Genomic DNA, 20,211 nt, shown 5'->3' on the forward strand with positions numbered 1-20,211 from the left:
TTCAGAAGGGTGAGCTTAACTCAATTCTTCCTCAACTTCAAACAGAAAATTCCCAAGTTCAGACAGTAAGCTGCAGATATCTGCAGACCAGGAGGATAAACTACAGAGGAGTGGAATTCATTTCTGAAGCTTCAGGATCTGCTTCTTTAACCGCACAACTAAAGGTTACATAAAGGTTATCAGGAATAATTATGCAAATGAGCCACATTATGACATTTAAGAGCTTTATGTGATAACATAAAAACCTTCTCACTGCGTCCCGCTGTGTGCGAAGGCGAGACACGGACAGGTGACTTCCTACCTGAGCAAACACAGATGTTTCCATCTACCTGAGAAAGGAGAGAGGGATGAGCAGAGGTGAACGAATCAGAAATAAAAAGCCAAAGAAGGGCAGCAGGTGACACCGCAGAGCAAATGTTTGACTGCAGATCAGATTACAGGCAGAGATGAGATGAAAACAAAGAGCACTAACAGGAGGAATTAGCACAGCAGAAAACGAGCCGCTCTGTGTTTAACTACAAGCTTCAGCCGAGCAAACCAAAGAAACTAGAAAATACTCTGAAGCAGCAACACATGAGAGGCACGAGGAGACCGACACACGAGAGACCGCGAGCGCACGCACGAGGAGGAGAGTCGAGTCTGGGCTAAGAGTTTAATCCCGGTTTCATCTTCCAGTGTTTACGAAACACAGATTTTTAGACACCAAGTGCACTGCGGCACATCTGTACTAGACCAGAAAATGTAAAAGAACTGACAAAAAAACACAAAGCAAAAAGAAAACCTGAGTTTCAGGAACTGTGAGTAAATACGGGACAGGTGGACAATCAGATCAGTAAGCTGATTGGCTGCTGTAAAAGGTTTCTCTGTGGAAGGAGCACTAACTGCTGCCTGCAGCTGCATTTGTCACCGGCGGTCTTTCAGGTTCAGCCGCCTCCACCGCACAGCGGAGGACGCTGTAGGTCTGCAACGACCCCCTACTGTGGGCACTAGCCTGCATCCACACCAGAGGTGATTCACAGCAACGTGCCAACAGAGACCACAGAGACTGACATGGCAACACGAAGTGGGCGGGACAAACGCTTCTGAACCTGCAGGTGCAGGATACCACTGACTGACATGACCTAGTAGTAAAAACATTAGAGGGTTACCTAGGCAACCGGAGGCTGGCATGCCTCCACACTCCACACCAGGTGACCCTGTGCCCCCACCACCTCCACCTCATTCATTTCAGTCAGTGTTACTCACACACAGACTACACTTCAGCACAATTGTTTTTGTGTTTTCGCTCCTCTGAGACGACAAAGTGATCGATCCCCTAAAGGTCCACGTCCTCGATCTGCTGCTAACCAGCTAGCTCTTGTGGCTGCCTGTCCTTCTCCTCCTGTGGTCAGACAGACTCCTCCTCCTCCATGTTGGACTGCAGATGGTGATGGTGGTCCCTCTGAGAGCTGGAAGGGTCACTCTAACCAGAACCTGCAGCAGGTGGAGGACTGGTTCCTGCTGCACCGAGCAGAACGAGGACACCAGCTGCAGCACAACAGGGCGGAGATGGAGCTCACCGAGGGAGAGGCAGCAGATTACTGCTCCTTTATTTACTGCCGAGTATTAACAGCATTATTCATTCAACAGTTGGTACACCGCCTCCAAATTCTAACATAAATTAAAGTTCAACAGATCATTTTTTAAAGTGAAACAGGTGCATTAATCCTGTTAAATAAATTACTGAGTAAAATAATTGTGATTGTGGCTTTTGCCATAATCGGGCAGCCCTGCTCATGTCTCTTTCTCTCCAGCTACAACAAACAAGCCTCCTAATGCTCCTCCTGAGGCAACATAAGGCGTCTCAGAGAGAAGAATGACAGGAAGAGAAGGAGGAGATGAAAACAAGTGTGAGAGCCTGAAACAGAAATAGACAGAAAGCAAGCAGAGCAGCAAAAACAGAGAAAAGGAGGAGGGTCTGAGATGGGCGGAGGAGAGGGAGAGAGAGAGAGGGAGGATTAATCCAGAGTGGAGGAGAGGAAAAGGAGAGGTGGAGCTGGGAAAGCACCAGAAGCAACAGACAAAGCTCAGAACTGAGCTGAGAGGCGTAAAGAGACGGAGGCAGCAGTGACCGACACACACAGTTCAGGATCCATCTGCAACATCTGGACTCAGAGCAGATAAAGAGGAGCAGGAAGGAGCGCGCTCAGTGCTGCTGAAAATCCTCCCACAGCCGGAGGAGAAGAGCAGAGAGCAGCAGCAGAGCAGTGTGGACGAGCGCGAAGCGTTTAAGTGGCGCCGCTGCAGCCGAAGCAAACAGGATGCTGGCTTCATCGGGAATCTGATCCAAAGAAACGCTCCAACTAAGACGGAGCTCCTCATCGTCATGACAGGAGAGACCGAGTGAGGAAACTTAAAGCAAAATCCTGCTCGCTGCATCGGAGGGACCAAAGAGGACGAGCCGGAGGTGAAGTCAGCCCCACATTCAGGATCATTAAATCAGCAAAGACGCCCGCAGGAGCAGAAATGGGATGAAAGGAGGTGAGAGGAAGTGAACTGATGTCTGACTTTTCTCTGGAATAAACTGGACAGCAAAGGCAGATGTTCTAACATCACAGCGTACCTGCAGCTCTGCAGCACCTGGATGACTTTAACAAAAAGTAAACTCTCACTTTGTACCTCCCTCATCTTTTAATCTGTTGTTAAAGATTTCTATTTGTTACTCGATGTAACAGCAACCTTAGTTATTACTGCCAGTGGGAACTTGTTTTGTGTACAGCAACATATCTGGACTCTTTATGAATCATTTAGGCATCTTTCCTCTTGTTTTCCTCTCCAGATGGCCGCCTTGTTGGCAGGTGGATGCAGATGTGATCACCTCATTCAACATTAACCGAGTTAGACCAAACAAACAGCCACTGTGGGGCGGAAGCACACAGCACACAGAGCGAGCTCCACAGTGACATTTTGTGCCCTGAAGCTGAAACACAGCAAATGAAATGAGGGTTTGTGTGTGAGAGGCAGCGATGAGAGGCTCAGAGTGAAGCATTCACACATTCTCACTTCCATATGTAAAGGCCCATGCAGGATGAACGTGAAAAACAAGCTTCCACCAGCTGCTGTGTGCGTCTATCAGCTGTCTATCTGTGTGTAGAGCTCATCATGCCAAAATGAGATGATCACAGCGCATGAAGGATGTGAACAGAAACAAAGGCTCTTTCAAAGTAAGAGACACACACGCTGGTGGCATCATGCTGCATGTTGGTGGTCACACGGGTTCCCTGAGGGGCGTGGAGGCTCCGGTGGCCCCGGTGCCGTGGTGGGCTGCTGTGCTGCTGTTGGGGTGCCTCCAGTTGCACCAGCCGAGCACCGTCCACGCCACCGCTGGCTCGTCTAGGGCTCCTCCCGGGCGGGCGGGTGCATCTGTACCTCGGACCATCCTCAGCTGCACCGCCCTGGGTCTGAAAGCGAGTTCCGGAGAAATGCCGGTCTCTGCCGTCACTCTTGACCTCAGCCACAACCGGATCATGCAGCTGGAGGAGGGAGCCTTCGAAGGACTTCCTCACTGGAGACTTTACGTTTAGCCCACAACCAGCTGACCGCCCCTATCCCCCTGGGGGCATTTAGAAACTCCTCCCGGGACTCTGCTCCGACCACCTGGACCTGTCGTCCAATCACCTTCATGTTTTGGAGCAGCATTATTTTCAGGAGCTGTCAGGACTGGAGGAGCTCCTGCTGTTTAATAATCGGATAGTGCGGGTGGAGAGCAGAGCTCTGTCTGGACTGAGAAACCTCCGCAGGGCTTACCTTAGCCATAACCGCCTCACTGACTTCCCCTTTTTCTCCATCCAGAAACACAGCCACCCTCACCTGTCAATGCTGGACTTGTCCTCAAACCGCCTGCCTAAACTGCCCCTGGAGGACATATCAAACCTACCCATCTCCATCCAGGAGGGACTCTACCTGCACAACAACTCGCTGGTGTGCGAGTGCTCCATGTACAGGCTGTTCAGGTACTGGAAACAGCGAGGCTTTGAGTCAGTGACGTTCTTCTTACAGGAGCACATCTGTCTGGTTTATGGGAACCAGAGAGGCACCGTGCGCTTCCTCCAACACAGCCGCTACTTTGATAAGTGCAACATGACCGCCATGAATGAGCCACTGAGGCAGCAGGAGAGCAGCGTTTCCGTGAAGGCAGGGAAATCTCTGCTGCTGCACTGTGCCACTTCCCTCTTTGGTCGCAGCATCAACTTCCTCTGGGTGTCTCCAAACCTGGAGTCCGTGATGCCACCAGGGAATAACGGCTCATTAAAGATGTTCTCAACGGCAGCTTGGAGATCGTGGCAGCACGCGAGCAGGATTCAGGAATCTACTGGTGTCTGGCTGTAGACCAGCAGCGGCAGCGGAACGAAACGTGGGAGGTCAACGTTACGGTGGTGCTGGACTCTGATAAGCCCAGGAGCCGCTTCAACACGGGCTTCACCACCCTCCTGGGCTGTGTGGTGAGCCTGGTGCTGGTGCTTATGTACCTCTATCCTGACGCCCCTGCCGTGTCCTCCCTGTCCAAAGGCCCCGCCCCCGGCCACGGCCACCCCGAGCGTGGGAAACGAGGCCGGGGCGGGCAGTGCCCAGTCCTCCATCCTCACCCCCACGCCGCCGGCCACCACTGAGGGCCCGGGCCGCAAGGTCAGTACCAACAAGCATGTGGTTGTTTCTGGAACCTATCAGAGAGCAGCAAAATGGCAAACTGAGGGCGGGGCCGGGACACCTGGGGCCAGGTTTACTGCTAGGGGCGGAGCAGCAGCCGCGGCACAGGGCAGGGGAGACAGACTCCATCATGTCTGTCTTTTCCGACACACCCATCATGATGCCATAGCAGAGCGGCACCATCACCACCACCCCTCCTCACTCCCCTTCCTCCTCCTCCTCCCCCTCACCTCCTCCACCTGAGCACAACTCCAACACGGACCCCGCCAGATCCTCGGCGAGGCGTTGAGCCTGATCAGCTGCCTGATCAAAACATCCAAGTGCAATTTCTAAGAGATTGAATACTGTTAACCAAATCTGCAGACATTACTGTTAGAGCAGGTGTGAGCACGCCGCCCCGCAGCATGAACCAGCGCACTGTGACGGGTCGGCCGGCAGAGCAGAGAGTTTAAACCAAAGATAGCAGGACAGAACGAACCTGAGCTGAACAGACGGACTGAACCCGAGCGCACAGGGCTGTCCCTTTAAGCACGGCTTGTACCTTTAACAAATATTTGCTACAGATGCCTTGTTGTCTCGTTCAGAGATTTAAAGAGAAAATATCTTTTTGTAGAGCCTTTTAGCTTCCTTTTTGTTTTTTTAGAGCCAAACTAACCTGCGTAGTGTAGCTCAGTCACAGCGTGAGGCAACTTAGGTTAGACGAGCCAGAGAAGAAGCGCTTTCAGCACGTAAAATAGAAATGTTCCCAAGGTTTGATTCTGATGCTCCTCCTTCCTCCTCCTCCACTCTGGAGTTCAATTACTGTCATCATCGTCAGATCAGAGAAAATTAAAAGATGAATAAATAAAACATCAGCTGGAATTATTCATGCAGGAAGAGGAGTGTAGGACCATTGTTTGCAACTCTGTGAAACTTCTGTTCTGGGTCGGTGTTGTGAAAATCAATCGAGATGAAGAGCAGATTTACTTTGTGTGGTGAAATTACAGCGAGACTGACGGGCCAATCAGGACAGACGTGTTTTTGTGTTATTGTCTTCGCTATTTTACTGCCCCCCCCCGCTCCTCCTCTGTCTGTTGTCCTCTCTGCATCTGTGTGTTAATAAACCTCAGTATCTGCACCGCACAGGTGAATGTTGGCTTTGTTATTGTTTCTGACAGATCAGCTCTCCTTATGTCGGTGCACAGTAATGGAAATGGAGCGTGCGTTGTGTGCGTGTGTGTGTGCGCAGCCACAGTGTTTGCATGTTCAGAGCAACACAGACTCAGCTGCACAGTGTAACCTGTACCACCACATTTACTCTGCACACTTCTCCTTTCCTGGATCGATCGTGATGCTGAACGAAAGGCCTCCAGCACCACGTTCTCATGGATGAAATGAAAGACAGCAGCGCAGGAGAGGAAATAAGCTCAGCAATTAAAATGAGGACCAAAACAACCTGAAATTGATTCGCTGTACGAGAATTCCTCTTCTAAAAATGATCTGCCAGTAAAAGAAATGTAAAAATGTAAAACATACAATTTGAGTTCCTTTTATCTATATTTTATTTGCAATAACTCCTTAATTAACGTCCATTTAATGTTTTAAGTTAATTAATATTTCATTCATTTTGATTTCTTTCCTTGTCCCTGACCAAGGCTTCACCTGCTGCACAGTATCAACGGCCTCGTTTGCAGTAATGAAGCAGAAAGAGAAACACAAAGAGGAAAATAACAGATACATAAAAATTAATTAAATGACCAGTTTTCTGTAATATTTAGATTTTCATTTCTTTAGTTTTTGTTATTTCTTTCTCAAGCGATGTTTATAAAAATCCTCATGAGAAATCTAAATGTAACAAAGCAGTTAAATGGAGTAAAACACAGACTGTGCAGGTATGACCATCAGAGCTGCAACCAGAAACAGGATTGTTGTTAACGCAGTGAGATGCAAACGTCTGCCCCCCCATCCAAATTTCTGTTCCCATAAGCACATGATGATGATGATGATGATGAGGCAGAAACTTAAACACGTTCCTTGAAGTCATCTATACGTTTTAATTAGAGTTTTCACCAGAAGAGGAGGAGAAAGGAGGTCCGTCTGTGAGTCCTGCCACAGCATCACGACCTCCTCCTCGCCTCCTCGGAGCTGGACTTCATGCAGCTGCGTCTGAGAGCTGCCGACATGCCGTAATGATTTCTACGTGAAATCAGTGCATTCAGCTGATCCAGCCAGCAGATTTGTAATGCAGGAACATTTGATGACGCCGCTCATGTTGAATTACAGAGCAAGCTGCTATTAACGCACAAAGTTCTGCACAGTTTGGAGCGGATGATAAGCGAAGGACAAAGAACAGGCAGCTACTCTATAACATTTTAATTAACACCACCCAGTGCAGGGCCTCCTCAGAAATATTCTCATAATTGAAAGCTAAATTATGCTGAAATTACAGGATATTATGAGGACAGCTCAGAGAAACAGAGCAGGACATCCCCGTGGACATGAAATAAAACCTCCACGTGAGGCGTAATTGTGGAGCTGTGTACACAGATCCAGACTGTAAATGAGCGTGAGGGGAGTGTGTTTACCTGAGAGGGAGAGAGGGAGAGGAGCGATGAAGAACACAGGACAGCAGCAAAGATAAAGAACATCATGAGAGGAACGACAGCAGGACAGCAGGAGCTCACTGCAGCACAAACGTCCTGATCAGAAGCGAGTCGACACGTCACATCATTTTCTGCTCTCGGCACCGCCCCCTTCATCCTATTACTGCCATTATGTGCCCATCACCACCACCTGCACTGCTGTCACCTTCATCACCATCTGCTTCCTCTCACCACTCACATAAAACATAGCAGCACAAAAAGCTAAAAAAGCTCCAAATTTTTAAGACCCGATAAAGTCAAACCCGGCAAACTTGACCACGCACAGGTTTAAATGTTGGCAACAGCGTCGGCACTTTCTCAGGCATCACCACAGAAATATGAGCTCGCTCCGATCCCCAAGGATGTGCCGAAGCACTCTAACCCAGCACATCCGGAGCTGCTTCGGCTCTGGGACTTTGGGACAATCTTTCATTATTACAGCGACAAAGACTTACAACAAAGTTCCATGTTTAAGTCTAATGTTTGTTCATGGCTCAGATTGATTCTCCATCTTCTCCAGCCACAGACAGCTCAGGCTGCACAGGCAGAAACCCAAACCTGAAACTGAGCGCACGCATCCGAAACCATTTATGGTTTGAATAATCAATGTAACAGGACACACCTGGGCAACAAAACACACCTGTCAGTCACATGTTCCACCAGCCAAAGGTTGATCACACAGCTGTGCCGGGCTGAGAATTTTACCAGTTCACTATCACAGCAATTAGTAAGCAGCCGACTTATACCCGATGTGTGTGTGCGTGTGGTGTGTGAATGCTCAGAGCAGAAATGTCCCGTCCATGCAGCATTCAGAGGAATTATTGAAGCAAACTCAGTGTTTCAGCTACAGACGCAGTACAGTGTTTCAATTTATGCAGCCGTGGTGTGTGTGTGTGTGTGTGTGTGTGTGTGTGTGCGTGCGTGCGTGCTGGATCGTTATTTATCATGAGCAGTCAATACTGTCACCATGAACCAGGAGGTCAGATCCTCGCTGCCCCCACAGGGACATCTGTAATACCTTCTGTTATTAAAGAGTGAGTGTGTGTGTGTGTGTGTCACAGTCTCACATCAATAGACGTTATCATTGGTTTCATGACCGTGGATCTAAAGTTGTGATGAAGCCTCCCTGCAGACAGAGCGCTGCTGAGGGGCTCAGACTCGGTGTCACGGTTCAGGTCAGGATGCCGTGCTGGCCTCTGATGTGTTGGCTTTGTGCTGGAGTTTGGGTCTGGGGTTAAAGGTCATTCAAATTCAGGCATTAATGGTGGTCAGATAAACGCCGCTCTGCCCCACTGCCAGCGTGATGCCAGCTCTGCAGGGAGAGAGAAGCTCTCAGAATTCCAAAGAGAAGGCTCCTCAGGAGCTTCTGCTGAATGAACCATGAGCGGATAACGAGCACGCTGTCGTTCGCACGGCCATGAATCACTAACTGACCTCACACATCAGGCAGGAAGATGCCAGAAGGTCACGGTGTTAATTAGGTCTGTGCCAGCGAACGATGCCTTCAGGGATCAATGACGGTCAGAGTGGTCGACAGCAGTTTACCAATGAAGGTGAAATTTAGCTTCACACCCCGTGTTACCATCATCATTACTGCTGTAATGTTACATATAACCAACAGCACCATGTGTGGATGCAGCGTGCTTTAAATGAAGCTTCAGCTGGTGTAACACCTCTAAAACTGCAGCACCCCCAGGATGAGGATCAGCTCAGACACTGGGGGGTGGGGGGTACAGAGATGAACTTTACACACACGTAAATAACAGGTTTATAGCAGCGTCCTCTCCTCTGAGTGTTTCCTACATGCTGTTCTGCAGCTGGTGGTCCTGCTTCTGGTTCTGGTCTGGATGACCCTCCAGAACTGAACCAGGACCACCTTCAGCAGCTGCAGTCCAACATGGAGGAGGGGCAGCTGAGCCAAAGACGAGGAGAAGAAGCTGGCTGGTTAGCAGCCACTGACCCTTCAGAATAAGAGCGAAGAGACTGTCCAAAGTGCCTGTGCTGACCCCATTCATGGGTGTTAGTCTGAGAAACGCTGTGTTATCCAACAAGCTGCTCTTCTTACTCTGAGCCTTTCAGGAGCAGCAGCATGTGTTTGTGTCACTTATTCTGCGTGTCGGTGCTCTGGGGACAGCGTGGAGCGTAAGAGCCGGCTGTGGCGCTGTAACGGGCAGTGAATCTGCAGTAAACCAGTTTGCCCCAGATGGATTCTCGATGTGTTTATTATCTCGTCTGAAGGACGAAGCAGCAGATCGAATAAAATCCTCACAGCGCCACTCTAAAACCAACATCTGCAGCCCCAGAGGACCAGAGCTGCTCCAAATTCAGCTGTGAATACAGAGAGGGTTTTATCTCTCAGCAATCACACGCTCACAGTACATCCTCCAATAAAAATACAGGAGTCAATTAAACGGCGGGTGTGTGATGATGGCTGCAGGCAGGAAGGGTCTCTGTGTAGGAGACTCGAACGGCTGAAGATGAAGGTTTGTGCCTGCAGCAGTGACTCAGACCTGAGCTGTACAAATACGTGTGTACATTTATGAGCCCTTAATCGTGTTCTTGACTAATCTAATGATATTTTAAAGTGTGTCTGTTTGCACCCTGCATGACTTCACAGACACACAATGTTTAAGCGAACATCAGCGGTGTTAACACGCACGCGCGCGCGCTGAGTCGGGGTTACGCGCTCCCATCGCAGACAGGGAGGTGCTGGTGGGAACGACAGTTTACTGCATTTGTGCTTTAACTGTGTTTGAAGTTGAACTGCAGTCATGGACGTCAGCTGAAACCTTCTGCTGAGCTCTGTTTGTTTCTGTGCTTCATTTCCTTCAACTTTTAAGAAGCTTCCCGCAGACAAACACAACTTTCAGACTTTTTTATACCCACTCAAAATGAAACCAGAGCGAGTTCATTAAAAATAGAGAAGATGTTTGTGGTGAGCTGACTGAGGCTCACAGCGAGCATTAAAACAAACGTACTGTGATGAACGAGGCTGCTGCGGTCGTGCTGCCACACGCGAGCATGCAGGCGGTGTTCAGTCGAGCCGCACTGCCGTCACCGCTTCATCTTCAGGAAACAAAAACCAACGTCAGCCATTCGTCCAACACGGCAGTTACATTTACAGAAGTTTTTATTGATTTATTCCTTTAATTTGACCTCTGACCTCTGACCCAAACAGCCAGAATCCAGCTGTGAACATCTGTGTGTGTCTGAACTCTCCTTGTCCCTCTGAACAGTCGTCTAGGCTCATGAACACGTTAGTCCTTTAATCGTTCTGCACCCAAAAGGAAGCTCCGTGTTTCAGGATGAAGGGCTGATGAAGGCTCCCTGCAGGTGCAGCAGGAGCTTCCCAGTGAGCGGGAATCTGTCCAAAGATGGACGGACAGCGAGTGGCACCAAACAGCTCTGACGGTCCTGGACACCAGCGGCTTCAGAGCTCGCCTCATGTGCGAGTCTGTGCGAGTCCAGGAGGAAGAACCATCATTAGGTGTCACGCAGCAGGTCTGATCATCGAAGCCCTGCTTCCAAACCTCAGGCCACGGTCTCCATCATCTACGTGTCCTTATTTCTACTGTTTCTATTAAACACACACTAAATGAGTTCCTTTACATTTCACAAAGTGCACAAAGCTTTTGGAAACAGGGCTGCATGGAGACACACAGAACAGCACACACACTTCAAAAACACACCCACACATAACAATGCCTCATTAATCTGAAACAGCCCAGTTCATTTCCTGTGCTGCCTTCACTGTTGTTCAAATCAGCACAATATCAACATTACCAGAGAAACCTGCTGATGATTATGCAGGTCCTTCAGGGGGGTTTAAGAGCGAAGCAAAGGCCGTTATTCTGCAGCCAATCAGCCCACGTGTTAACGGCGCCGAGGGGAAGTCAGGCGGAGGGAGGGGGACGGCGCTCTTCACATCCTGCGGGAAGTTTTCACACTTTATTAAGAAGCTCTACACATCCGAGCGGAAAGCACAAAGACGGGGAAATTATACGTCTCGTTAGCAATCCAGTTTGTCAGCAGGAGGAGACTCAGGTTGTGTCAAAGCGTGCTCCAGTTTATCTGAGCCAGAACTGAGGTCACGCACATCAAACACATGTTAGAGTCCCACTTACAGAGGATGGCATGACCTCTGGCACGCCTCAACAGCAAACCCACAGAAATCCATCCGGACGCCAGGAAAATGCATTGAGCAGCTGCCTGAGAACCTGCCTGAGGTCAGGCGTCCTTCAGCCTCTCTGTGATGTTTGCCTGTACATCCTGCAGGCTCTGCACACAGCAGCTGCTGAATGCAGCTCCAGTGTTCACACAAAGCTCACCGAGAGCTCACCGAGCCACGCCGCTCTTTCCTGTTTCCCTGTTTTTGACAGACACCCCAAAGTCGGCCTCTCCAGTTCTTTATCAGCCCTGTTCACGAGCAGCACGTCTATCATCTGATGATCTCTGCTAACTTCTAACTCAGTTAAATCTCGCAAATCCTCGTTTTCATGGACGCGTGGATATTAAACATAACACACTGATCACTTCTGATCAGACCGTTTTAACTGAAGGAGGATTTGGAAATGGCTGCAGATTGGTCACAATTTTATCTGCTAATCCAAAAAACTAAAAGAAAAAGGAATTTGTGCGCATTTTATATATATGAAATAATTTCCCTCCATTGGAACATTTCTCTGAGAGCATAAATCTGAACCTGAGGGAGCGTTAACCGAGAGGACGGCCGTTTCTCTGCGGGTCCAATCAGAGCGGATCATTAACAGGCCGAGCTTCAGGATCTGAGATGCTCCATGTGGGAAATAAGCAGCAGTGATCACTTCTGTTTGTGAATATTAAGTAAAGAGCCAGCGCTGGACTGAAAAGGTGAACAAAAAGAGGAATAAGCTGCAGAGCTGCAGTCAGCTCGGTCTGATGAAGAGCAGCGGGGCTCGAAATGTCACGTTCTCTCGGAGCAGGACTGTGGAGCAGGAGTAAATTGGAGTCCTGCAGTTGATTTCTTAAATGACGGATGTGAAAATGAGCTGACAGACCGAGGAGCACATCAGAGTCAGGCTCAGCTGGACGCTCATCAGAAACTCTCTGAATCTCCATCCATCTTCTTCCGCTGATCTGGGCCGGGTCTCTTTTTTTATTGTCGTCTGTGGTAACATTTTTGCGTCTTTGTGGTCATTTAGTTTCCTTTGTGCTTATTTTTTGCCCTCTCTGTGGTGTTTTTATTGCATCCTTGTGGTCATTTTTTCTTTTTTAATCATCACCTCTCTGTAGTCAGCCAAATGACTTTCTAATGAGTCATCTGAAGAGTCCCGTCAGGCTGACCCCTGACCCCTTCAGGTCCATCATCTCCTTACAGTCCTGCTCATTAGACGTTAGATTCATCGCCCCACTTGCTGCTGTGTTCAGGCGTCTCCACCCTCCTCCTGCAGCTGAAGGGGTTAATGTGAGTGGGAACAGGAGTGATGTGATGCTCTTATGTAACACTGAAGGCAGAGCAGCCATCAAATATTCAGGAGGTCTTCCCTCACGCTCAGCTCTCATTTTAAAACGAGTCAGCAAAGCCGAGCAGACACAAACACACCACGATTTAATCCGATTTGAATCGGTGAGTGGAAGTTACCAGCAGACGGGAAATAAACACATTTCCTCAGGACTCATCCCGACACGTCTGTACATCACACGTCATATTTCTGCTGTACGACATTTCAGAGGGAAACCTTCTGAATGAAACCATCCTAATACTGACCTGGGTCATCATTATGAACAATTCATTACACAAAAATCATCTCCGGCCCTCAAACACCAGAATCTGCTGCTGTGGAAAACAAAACACAAACACCATCCTGACTGCACAACGTTCACACTGACTGAAGCTGACTCAGTGTTTTTACAAACCAAACGATCACGAAAGGATTAAAGGAGAAAATATCTTTAACTGCAGCCTCGGATTAACACTGTAAGGGAGTATTTTCCTGGTGGGTTTGGAAACAGAAACTGTGTTACCATCGAGATGTAGCAGCACGTCAGCTCTCTGATCACACACACACACACACACACACACACACACACACACCACTCGGTGAGGGGCCTTCAGTTCGATCTCCTGTCAGATCCAAAGATACTGAAGCGTTTAAGACTCCGTGGATCGCGGTGAGCGTCTGAGCCGAAGCTCTTCAGCTGTGTTTGGTTCTCTTCACAAATCGGATAAACTGCCTCCACACTGTGCATGAGGTGGGATAAAAGGGTTCACAGGAGTCTGAAGGGAGCAGAGTCAGGAGGGGGAAACAGGAACAACAGGAGGAGGCGCCGTTTGCACTGAGCAGCAGTAAACATGGAAAGAAAATCCAACAGCAGCTCAGGAGGGAACAGACATGCAGAATAAACAGCTTCAGCGACTGCATGAAGCAAAGCAGAGGAGAGAAGAAGAAGGAGGGAATCGTTTAGAGAAGGCAGCGAGATGTCGAGCTTCAGCTATTTAAAGGATTAGAGAGCAGGACGTCTGCACGTGCTGTTCCAGCTTAAATGTCCTTAAATGTTGTTTTTGTCTGGTCGGTTTTCTTTGGACTCTCCTGTGACGGCTGTCTGTGGATACCTGCAGACAGGAGCTGTAAGGACTGTACGTTTCTGAGGCACATTCCTCTCACTGATGGAGATGCTGAAGCCTCCGTGATGATGCACAGATATCAGTCTTAAAGCAGCGCAGAGGTGGATTCATTTGACACACTCACTCACAGATGAACTGCTAAGTGGATCCAGCACCGAGGTGTAACAAAACACCAGCGCCGAGTTCTGCATCGTCTCTGTGACTTAAACATGGAAGAAACCAGCGCGAGATTAGAGTGTGCCACAGGTATTAAAGGTACTAAAGGTTCAGGGTGGCTGTGGCTCAGGAGGTAGAGCAGGTCACCTGCTGATCGGAAGGTTGGCGGTTCGATTCCGGGCTGCATGCCAAAGTATCCTTGGGCAAGATACTGATCCCCAAGTTGCTCCTGATGCGTCCTCTGGACTGCAAATGTTAGAAAGCACTTAGACATAGATAAAAGCTCAGTGTGAGTCTGTGAGTGAGAAGAGGCCTCGCAGCTAAAAACGCTTTGAGTGCTCAAATGGTCTCTATAAGAACCATTTACCAGATGTGGAAACTGTAACACCCTGACCCACGAGAAACAAACATGGAGGCTTTAAAAGGCCACACCGGACACCTCCTCATCCTCACTTTGAAGACTGGAGCTGAACTGAGCTGTAATCACACAAACAGGAAGTCCTACAAGTCCCAACATCCTATTTTAAGGACTCAGTCTGAGACTTTTCTCAGTGAAAGGTGGATATTTTTGTGGGGAATCAGTCTGTCAGATATTAAGCTGCTCCCAGCTAACGGGTCTTGGATGTAGTTCAGCTCCCGCTGACAGGAGACAGTTGGACTTCTTCACACCTTCATCACAAGAAAACAGGACCGCTCTGCTCGTCAGACTGTAAAAGTGCATCTAAACACAGGCTTTTTCAGTCTAATACTGTAATATTTTCAGTGTATTCCACAGTTTTCTCAGTTTAAGCTGCAGCAGCTTTGATTTGAAGACATTTTTGTCGTCTTATTTCAGGACATGACCTCCTGAATCAGAGACGAATCACTTTAACCTCTGAACACCGTTCGCTGCCCGCAGCCTGAGACTTTGGCCTGGTTTGATGCTCTTTGCTTCGTGCGGTTTTCCTTGTACTGCCACGCCTCGTCCTGCTGTAACCTGAACACCTCGATGATGCGCTGAGCTGCAGGCGGGACCAAAGTTCTGCCTCAAATTCCTAAAGCCCAGCAACAGTCACTGCATGAACCCCTCTACATGTCGACTGTTAGTCACAGCGTCACACACTGAAACAGGAAGTCAGCCTAATGAGACAAACACCACCTGAAACAAATGGTGTGCTGTGTTTGACACAGGAAGTGATGTAATTCCTTTGCACAACACACAAAAGTCCAGGCATGATGATATCTACACACAGCCATAAAACCTCATATGAAAGGTGTTTCTAGAAGTGAACCTGAATAAACTCCTCCACCCCCCCATTAGGAAGGAATTCCCAGCTGTTGGGCTGTAGCTCAGGAGGTAGAGCAGGTCACCTACTGATCAGAAGGTCGGCGGTTCGATTCCTGGCTATTCCAGGCTGCATGCCAATGTATCCTTGGGCAAGAAACCTAACTCCAAATTCCTCTCTGATGGAGTGTGAATGTTAGATAATAAAAGCACTTAGCTTAGTTAATCATGGAAGTGCTTGTATGAATGGGTGTGAATGAGTAAATGTAAACGTGTTGTGTAAGCGCTTTGAGTGCCTGAGTAGAAAAGCACAGAGAAGGAAACGAGCCGTGCCCCCACCAAAACACAAACCCAAAAAAAAAAAAAAAAAAAAAAAAAAAACTACCCCCCCCCCCCCCCCCCCCCCCCCCCCCCCCCCCCCCCCCCCCCCCCCCCTCGCTCCTCTGCGTCTCTACTAAAACATCTCCCATGAAAAATGGATGAAACCAGAGTAAAGAAAAATCCAGCTGTGTGAACGTGAACCTGCAGATTGCAGATTTCCGATCACTGCTGGTACTTCACCCTCAGGTGTCTGTGTCTGTGCTGCTCTGTCACATCATTTTTCAGTGTTTCCACTTGTGCAGGTATATTAACACCAGACCAGCCGCACCTGAATTATTAGTGGAAAATCCACTCCTGTCGGTTCAGAACAGCAATCCTGGATGCTGTCCAGCTACTTCCCCAAAAAGCGTACTGACCGGTTTGCTGAGCAGAGCCGGGCCTGCAGAAAGGCCCTGGCTGCAGTCGGCGTCAGAGCGTGGGACGAAGAGGCTGCACACAGTGGACGCGTGCACCCCCCTGCAGCAGCACTAACCACCACGCCACCGTGCAGAAGAATACAACAATAAAGCTTCACTCACTTCCTCTCGCTCAGTAGTTCAGCAGAAGAAACTGATACGATGGCAGGAAGTGAGTAAAGATTCAATTTGGGGTTAAAGATGAATAAAACCGCCTGAAATTAATCAAACTGAGCTGCAGCCAATAATTACATAATTCAGATATGGCCATGTTATAATCACAGATATGCATCAATAATCAGCAGATTTATGATTTCAGTGCTTAAAGTTTGCACAGACGTGAGCGATTCTGTCAGGAAACTGAATTTCAACATTTATGATATTAAAAACAGGATCTTCTTATTACAGCAGGTGAAATCAACGACTCCACTCGGCTGTTTCCGCTCGTCAGCCGGGGGTCAACAACGAGTCCCGTGGAGCAGCATTAATGAGCCGACACGATCAGACCCCGCAGCTCATTCATTCAGCACGTTAGCTCGTTTTCTGGCTCCATCTGTGCAGAGAGGCAGCTGCTGCCAAACTCCTCATCGCCATCATCCTCCTCCTCACCATCATCATCACCGCCGTGTAGCTGAGTCCTCTATACACGAGGACATGGAGTGAGAAAAATCAGATAAACTGTGTTTACAAGACGACAGCAGCTGATCCAAAATGTCCACCGCAGACTTCAATAAAACCAATCACAACGACACGCGAGACAAATCGAGTTCAGTTCTCTCTGATGGTGCCAGAGCGACCCTGCACCCTGCAGAGGTGGAGGAGCAGCAAACCTCTGCTTCCAGCTGCACACACAACACAATCGCCTCGTTTCTGTCTTCAAATCTGAACAAACTGAGCCTTTTGGACACCAGCCGGGCTTCTACGAAACTTTACTTTTTAAAGTTTTTTTTAATTGACTCTAAAACTTTTCCAGAACCCTCACCCCCCCCCCTCCACAGGGTTATCGTTGCCTCCGTCTTACATCACGCATCAGTCTGCCGAGCGAGGCAGATCCGAACGTCTGGATGCAAATATCAAACATCAGCATCCAGGACACGGGCTCAGGAAAACAAAGCAGAGAAAACAAAGCTGAGCACAGATGGGAGCGATGTTATCGACCAAATGAAAACCACGGAGGTCGAGCAGCTCGTTATCAGCCCGAACGTTTAAGGGCTGCAGAGAGTCCTGGACCAGTTCAACCTGCAGGAACTCCTCTGCAGCAGAGGAAAGAAAGCAGTGATATGAAGAGCAGCTCAGAGCAGCGCCTGCTTTCATCAGTTCACGTGTCAGAGGAAAGGCTTTTCTTCTTGGCTTAATGAGATTACAGAGAGCCTTGTTCCAACAGGATGAGTTTCCGAGTGTTTCCTGTTTCCTGCTGGAAACATTCTGGATCATCTTATAGAATAACTCCTGTATTCTCTGGAATGACTACAGGCAGGGTCAGAGCCTCCCCCTTTTTCACACATGAACTCTGGATTACAATACTGTGTAAAAGTCTTGAGCCACCTCTCATTCAGGCATAAAAAGGCTCCAAACTCAGTGGATGAACTTTGTTACTGGCAGCCTGTCACAGAAACGTCATCTGCTCCCATTTCTTTAGTTGAATCTATGAAAAATGCCAAAGATAACACAAAATGGGATTTTTGCACCAAGACTATGATTCCCAAACTCAGCATATCTCAGCATGGTGTCCTTAAAAAAATCTGAGGCAGCAGGTCTGATGGAGCGATGAATCCACATTTGACCTTTTGGGTTCAAATCATCATCAGGAGAGGTCAGCGTCTGCAGCTGTCTGTGAAACACGGTGGAGGCTCCGTCTTTGTTTGGGGCTTCATTTCAGCCGCTGGTGTTTTTGATCCACCATGCAGCACCATCTGGAAAGCATCTGATTGGCAGCAGCTTCATTGTTCAGCATCACAATGATCCCAAACACACTGTCAGTGCAGTAAACGCATCCCTGGATATAAACACACAGGTGAGCTGTACCAGTCAGGGATCGGCCTCCCCAGACTGTTGTACAGTACTGTATTCCAGGAGAAGGATGTTCAGCTCAGGTTGTTGTTTGTGGCTCACAGCAGGAAACAGTGAGGGTCAGATGTGTTCTCACTGCAGAAACTCGCAGTGGTCGCGTCGTCTGTCAGGACGCTGCAGGAGGTTCAGGTTCAGGCGTGTGCGCTCTGTGCTGAAATGTTCAGCCTTTGATTAAAGTGACCCTCCGTCAGCCTTCCACCCTAAACTTCTTCTGTCCTCTCTTCTTCCTCAGAGATTCTTCTTCGTCCGGGCCGCCCGTCCTCCCTCCTGCCTCGTTTCCACGCTGACACGTGACCATGGAAAGGACAGGAAAGGCGCTCCGGAGCAGCGACGTGCATGTACTCAGAGATACACCGACGAGCGACTCATCTGAGCGTCTTCAAGCCTGAAGAGAGCGCTTTTTCACAACATCATCACGACTGCACACGACAGAGTAACGGACCACAGAGACACCGACAGAGAAGAACCAACACTTCAATCCTGCTTCTCATGTTTAGGCTGAACTTCGTTCATCGTCTTCTCCTCTTTTTTCACACTTCATGTGTCAAACTTCCTGCTAACAGCGCCAACACTGCTGTCTGCATGCTTTCAAAAACACACAAAGATACAGCACGGCCTCAAAGCAGTGCATGCTGGGAAGTGTATGCTAATGAGCTCACGGTGGGGTTAACAGGAGACCTCACATGAACAGGTAAAAGCCGAGCGTGGGTCTCTCCGTGATCAAACACACACCTGATTTATCACAACTGCAACGTAATTAAAGTTTCTGCTTTAACTGCTGATGATGTGAGCAGCTGAGACGGTTTTAGCAGCGTTTCACCTGCACGCTTCACTTCCTGGAGAAATCAGAGCTCACTGATGACCTCACGTCTGTGGCCGCCGTCACACGGCGAGCGCCGCACTGTGATAATCAGTAAATAATAAAGTCGCTCTCTGACTCTGCCGTGACTGTTCCGCTGGTGGTTTTTACTTTCTCACAGTGTGACATCATCACAGCCTCATCATTACCTCCGCCAAGGAGGTCGTGTTTCTGTAAACACGGGGCGTAGAGGTCAGAGGTCGGGGTAACAATCCACCGAGCTTCATGATTTATTGGTGGAAAATTAACAAAAAGCCTTAAAACTGTGTGGTGTGTTACCAACATACAGAAAGTACCATATAAAGGTTTAAAACACGTCACATTTGACCTCTGACCTCTCCTTCAAGGTCAACCGATTGATCTGAAGGTCAGAGTGATTATAAAGCTGTATAGAGCTGTTTAAACTGTTTCTTACTGCCATTGTTTGTGCTGACAGCATACAGAATATAGGGAATGATATATGGAGATCCTAAATATCAGGATACTTTGGACCTCTGACCTCTCCTTCAAGGTCAAATAAGGTCAAACCTTCATAAAATATCTGCTTCAAATTCTGCTGCCTTTGTTTGTCTTTGGCAGCATTTAGGACATGATGCTGGTATATGGGGTCTCTGAATATCACATTATAGTTTGCATCCGAATATCACCTTTGACCTCTGACCTCACGTTTACATTTCACATCTGCCTTTCTTTCAGATTGACCCCAAACTGTGTTTTGTCTCTAAGTGTCAGGAGAAGAGGTGGACTCACAGGAAACACTAAAACAATAAAAACATCCACCACCTACAGCAGGGGAGCCAAACATACGGCCCGGGGACAAGATCCGGCCTGCCGGGGGGTCCGGTCGGTCCACCGCTCGGCTCTTCGAACAGGAGGGCGTACGTTTCTACTTTTCACTGCAGGAAGCTTTGTGCTGCGTTCTGAGATCTTTGAGGTCTGACTCTTCGTCGGTTTTATGGACTCGTGGGCAGTAACAGCGCACGCCGTGAGGCGGGACACCCCACGAAGCCGTGCAGGCAGGATTCTCAGATTCACTGCAGCAACTTTTCTGATGTGGAAAAACTGAGACGCTGCACTAATTTCTCTTAAAACACCTCAGGCCAGGAAAGTAAAACTAAAACCAGGGGGGAGAGAACTGTTCAGCTGCTGAAATAAAACTAAAAACTAGATGAAGG

At 48.6% G+C, this 20,211-nt stretch overlaps 2 protein-coding genes across 4 annotated transcripts in view; one reads left to right on the forward strand and one right to left on the reverse strand.

Moving 5' to 3' along the window:
• rnf123 (ring finger protein 123) overlaps positions 1-20,211 on the reverse strand; it is a 162,265-nt gene that overhangs the window by 73,032 nt on the left and 69,022 nt on the right. The gene's annotated exons all lie outside the window — the stretch shown is intronic.
• Positions 2,348-19,024, forward strand: amigo3 (adhesion molecule with Ig-like domain 3). Its single transcript, XM_030723864.1, is given in 7 exon segments — positions 2,348-2,639; positions 2,819-3,540; positions 3,543-3,610; positions 3,613-4,297; positions 4,300-4,514; positions 4,516-4,665; positions 18,410-19,024. Coding segments are annotated over 6 exon segments (1,632 nt in total). The 5' UTR covers positions 2,348-2,639; positions 2,819-3,167; the 3' UTR covers positions 18,551-19,024.

This window comes from Archocentrus centrarchus, unplaced genomic scaffold (assembly GCF_007364275.1).
Source record: "Archocentrus centrarchus isolate MPI-CPG fArcCen1 unplaced genomic scaffold, fArcCen1 scaffold_29_ctg1, whole genome shotgun sequence".
Classification (NCBI taxonomy): Eukaryota; Metazoa; Chordata; class Actinopteri; order Cichliformes; family Cichlidae; genus Archocentrus; species Archocentrus centrarchus.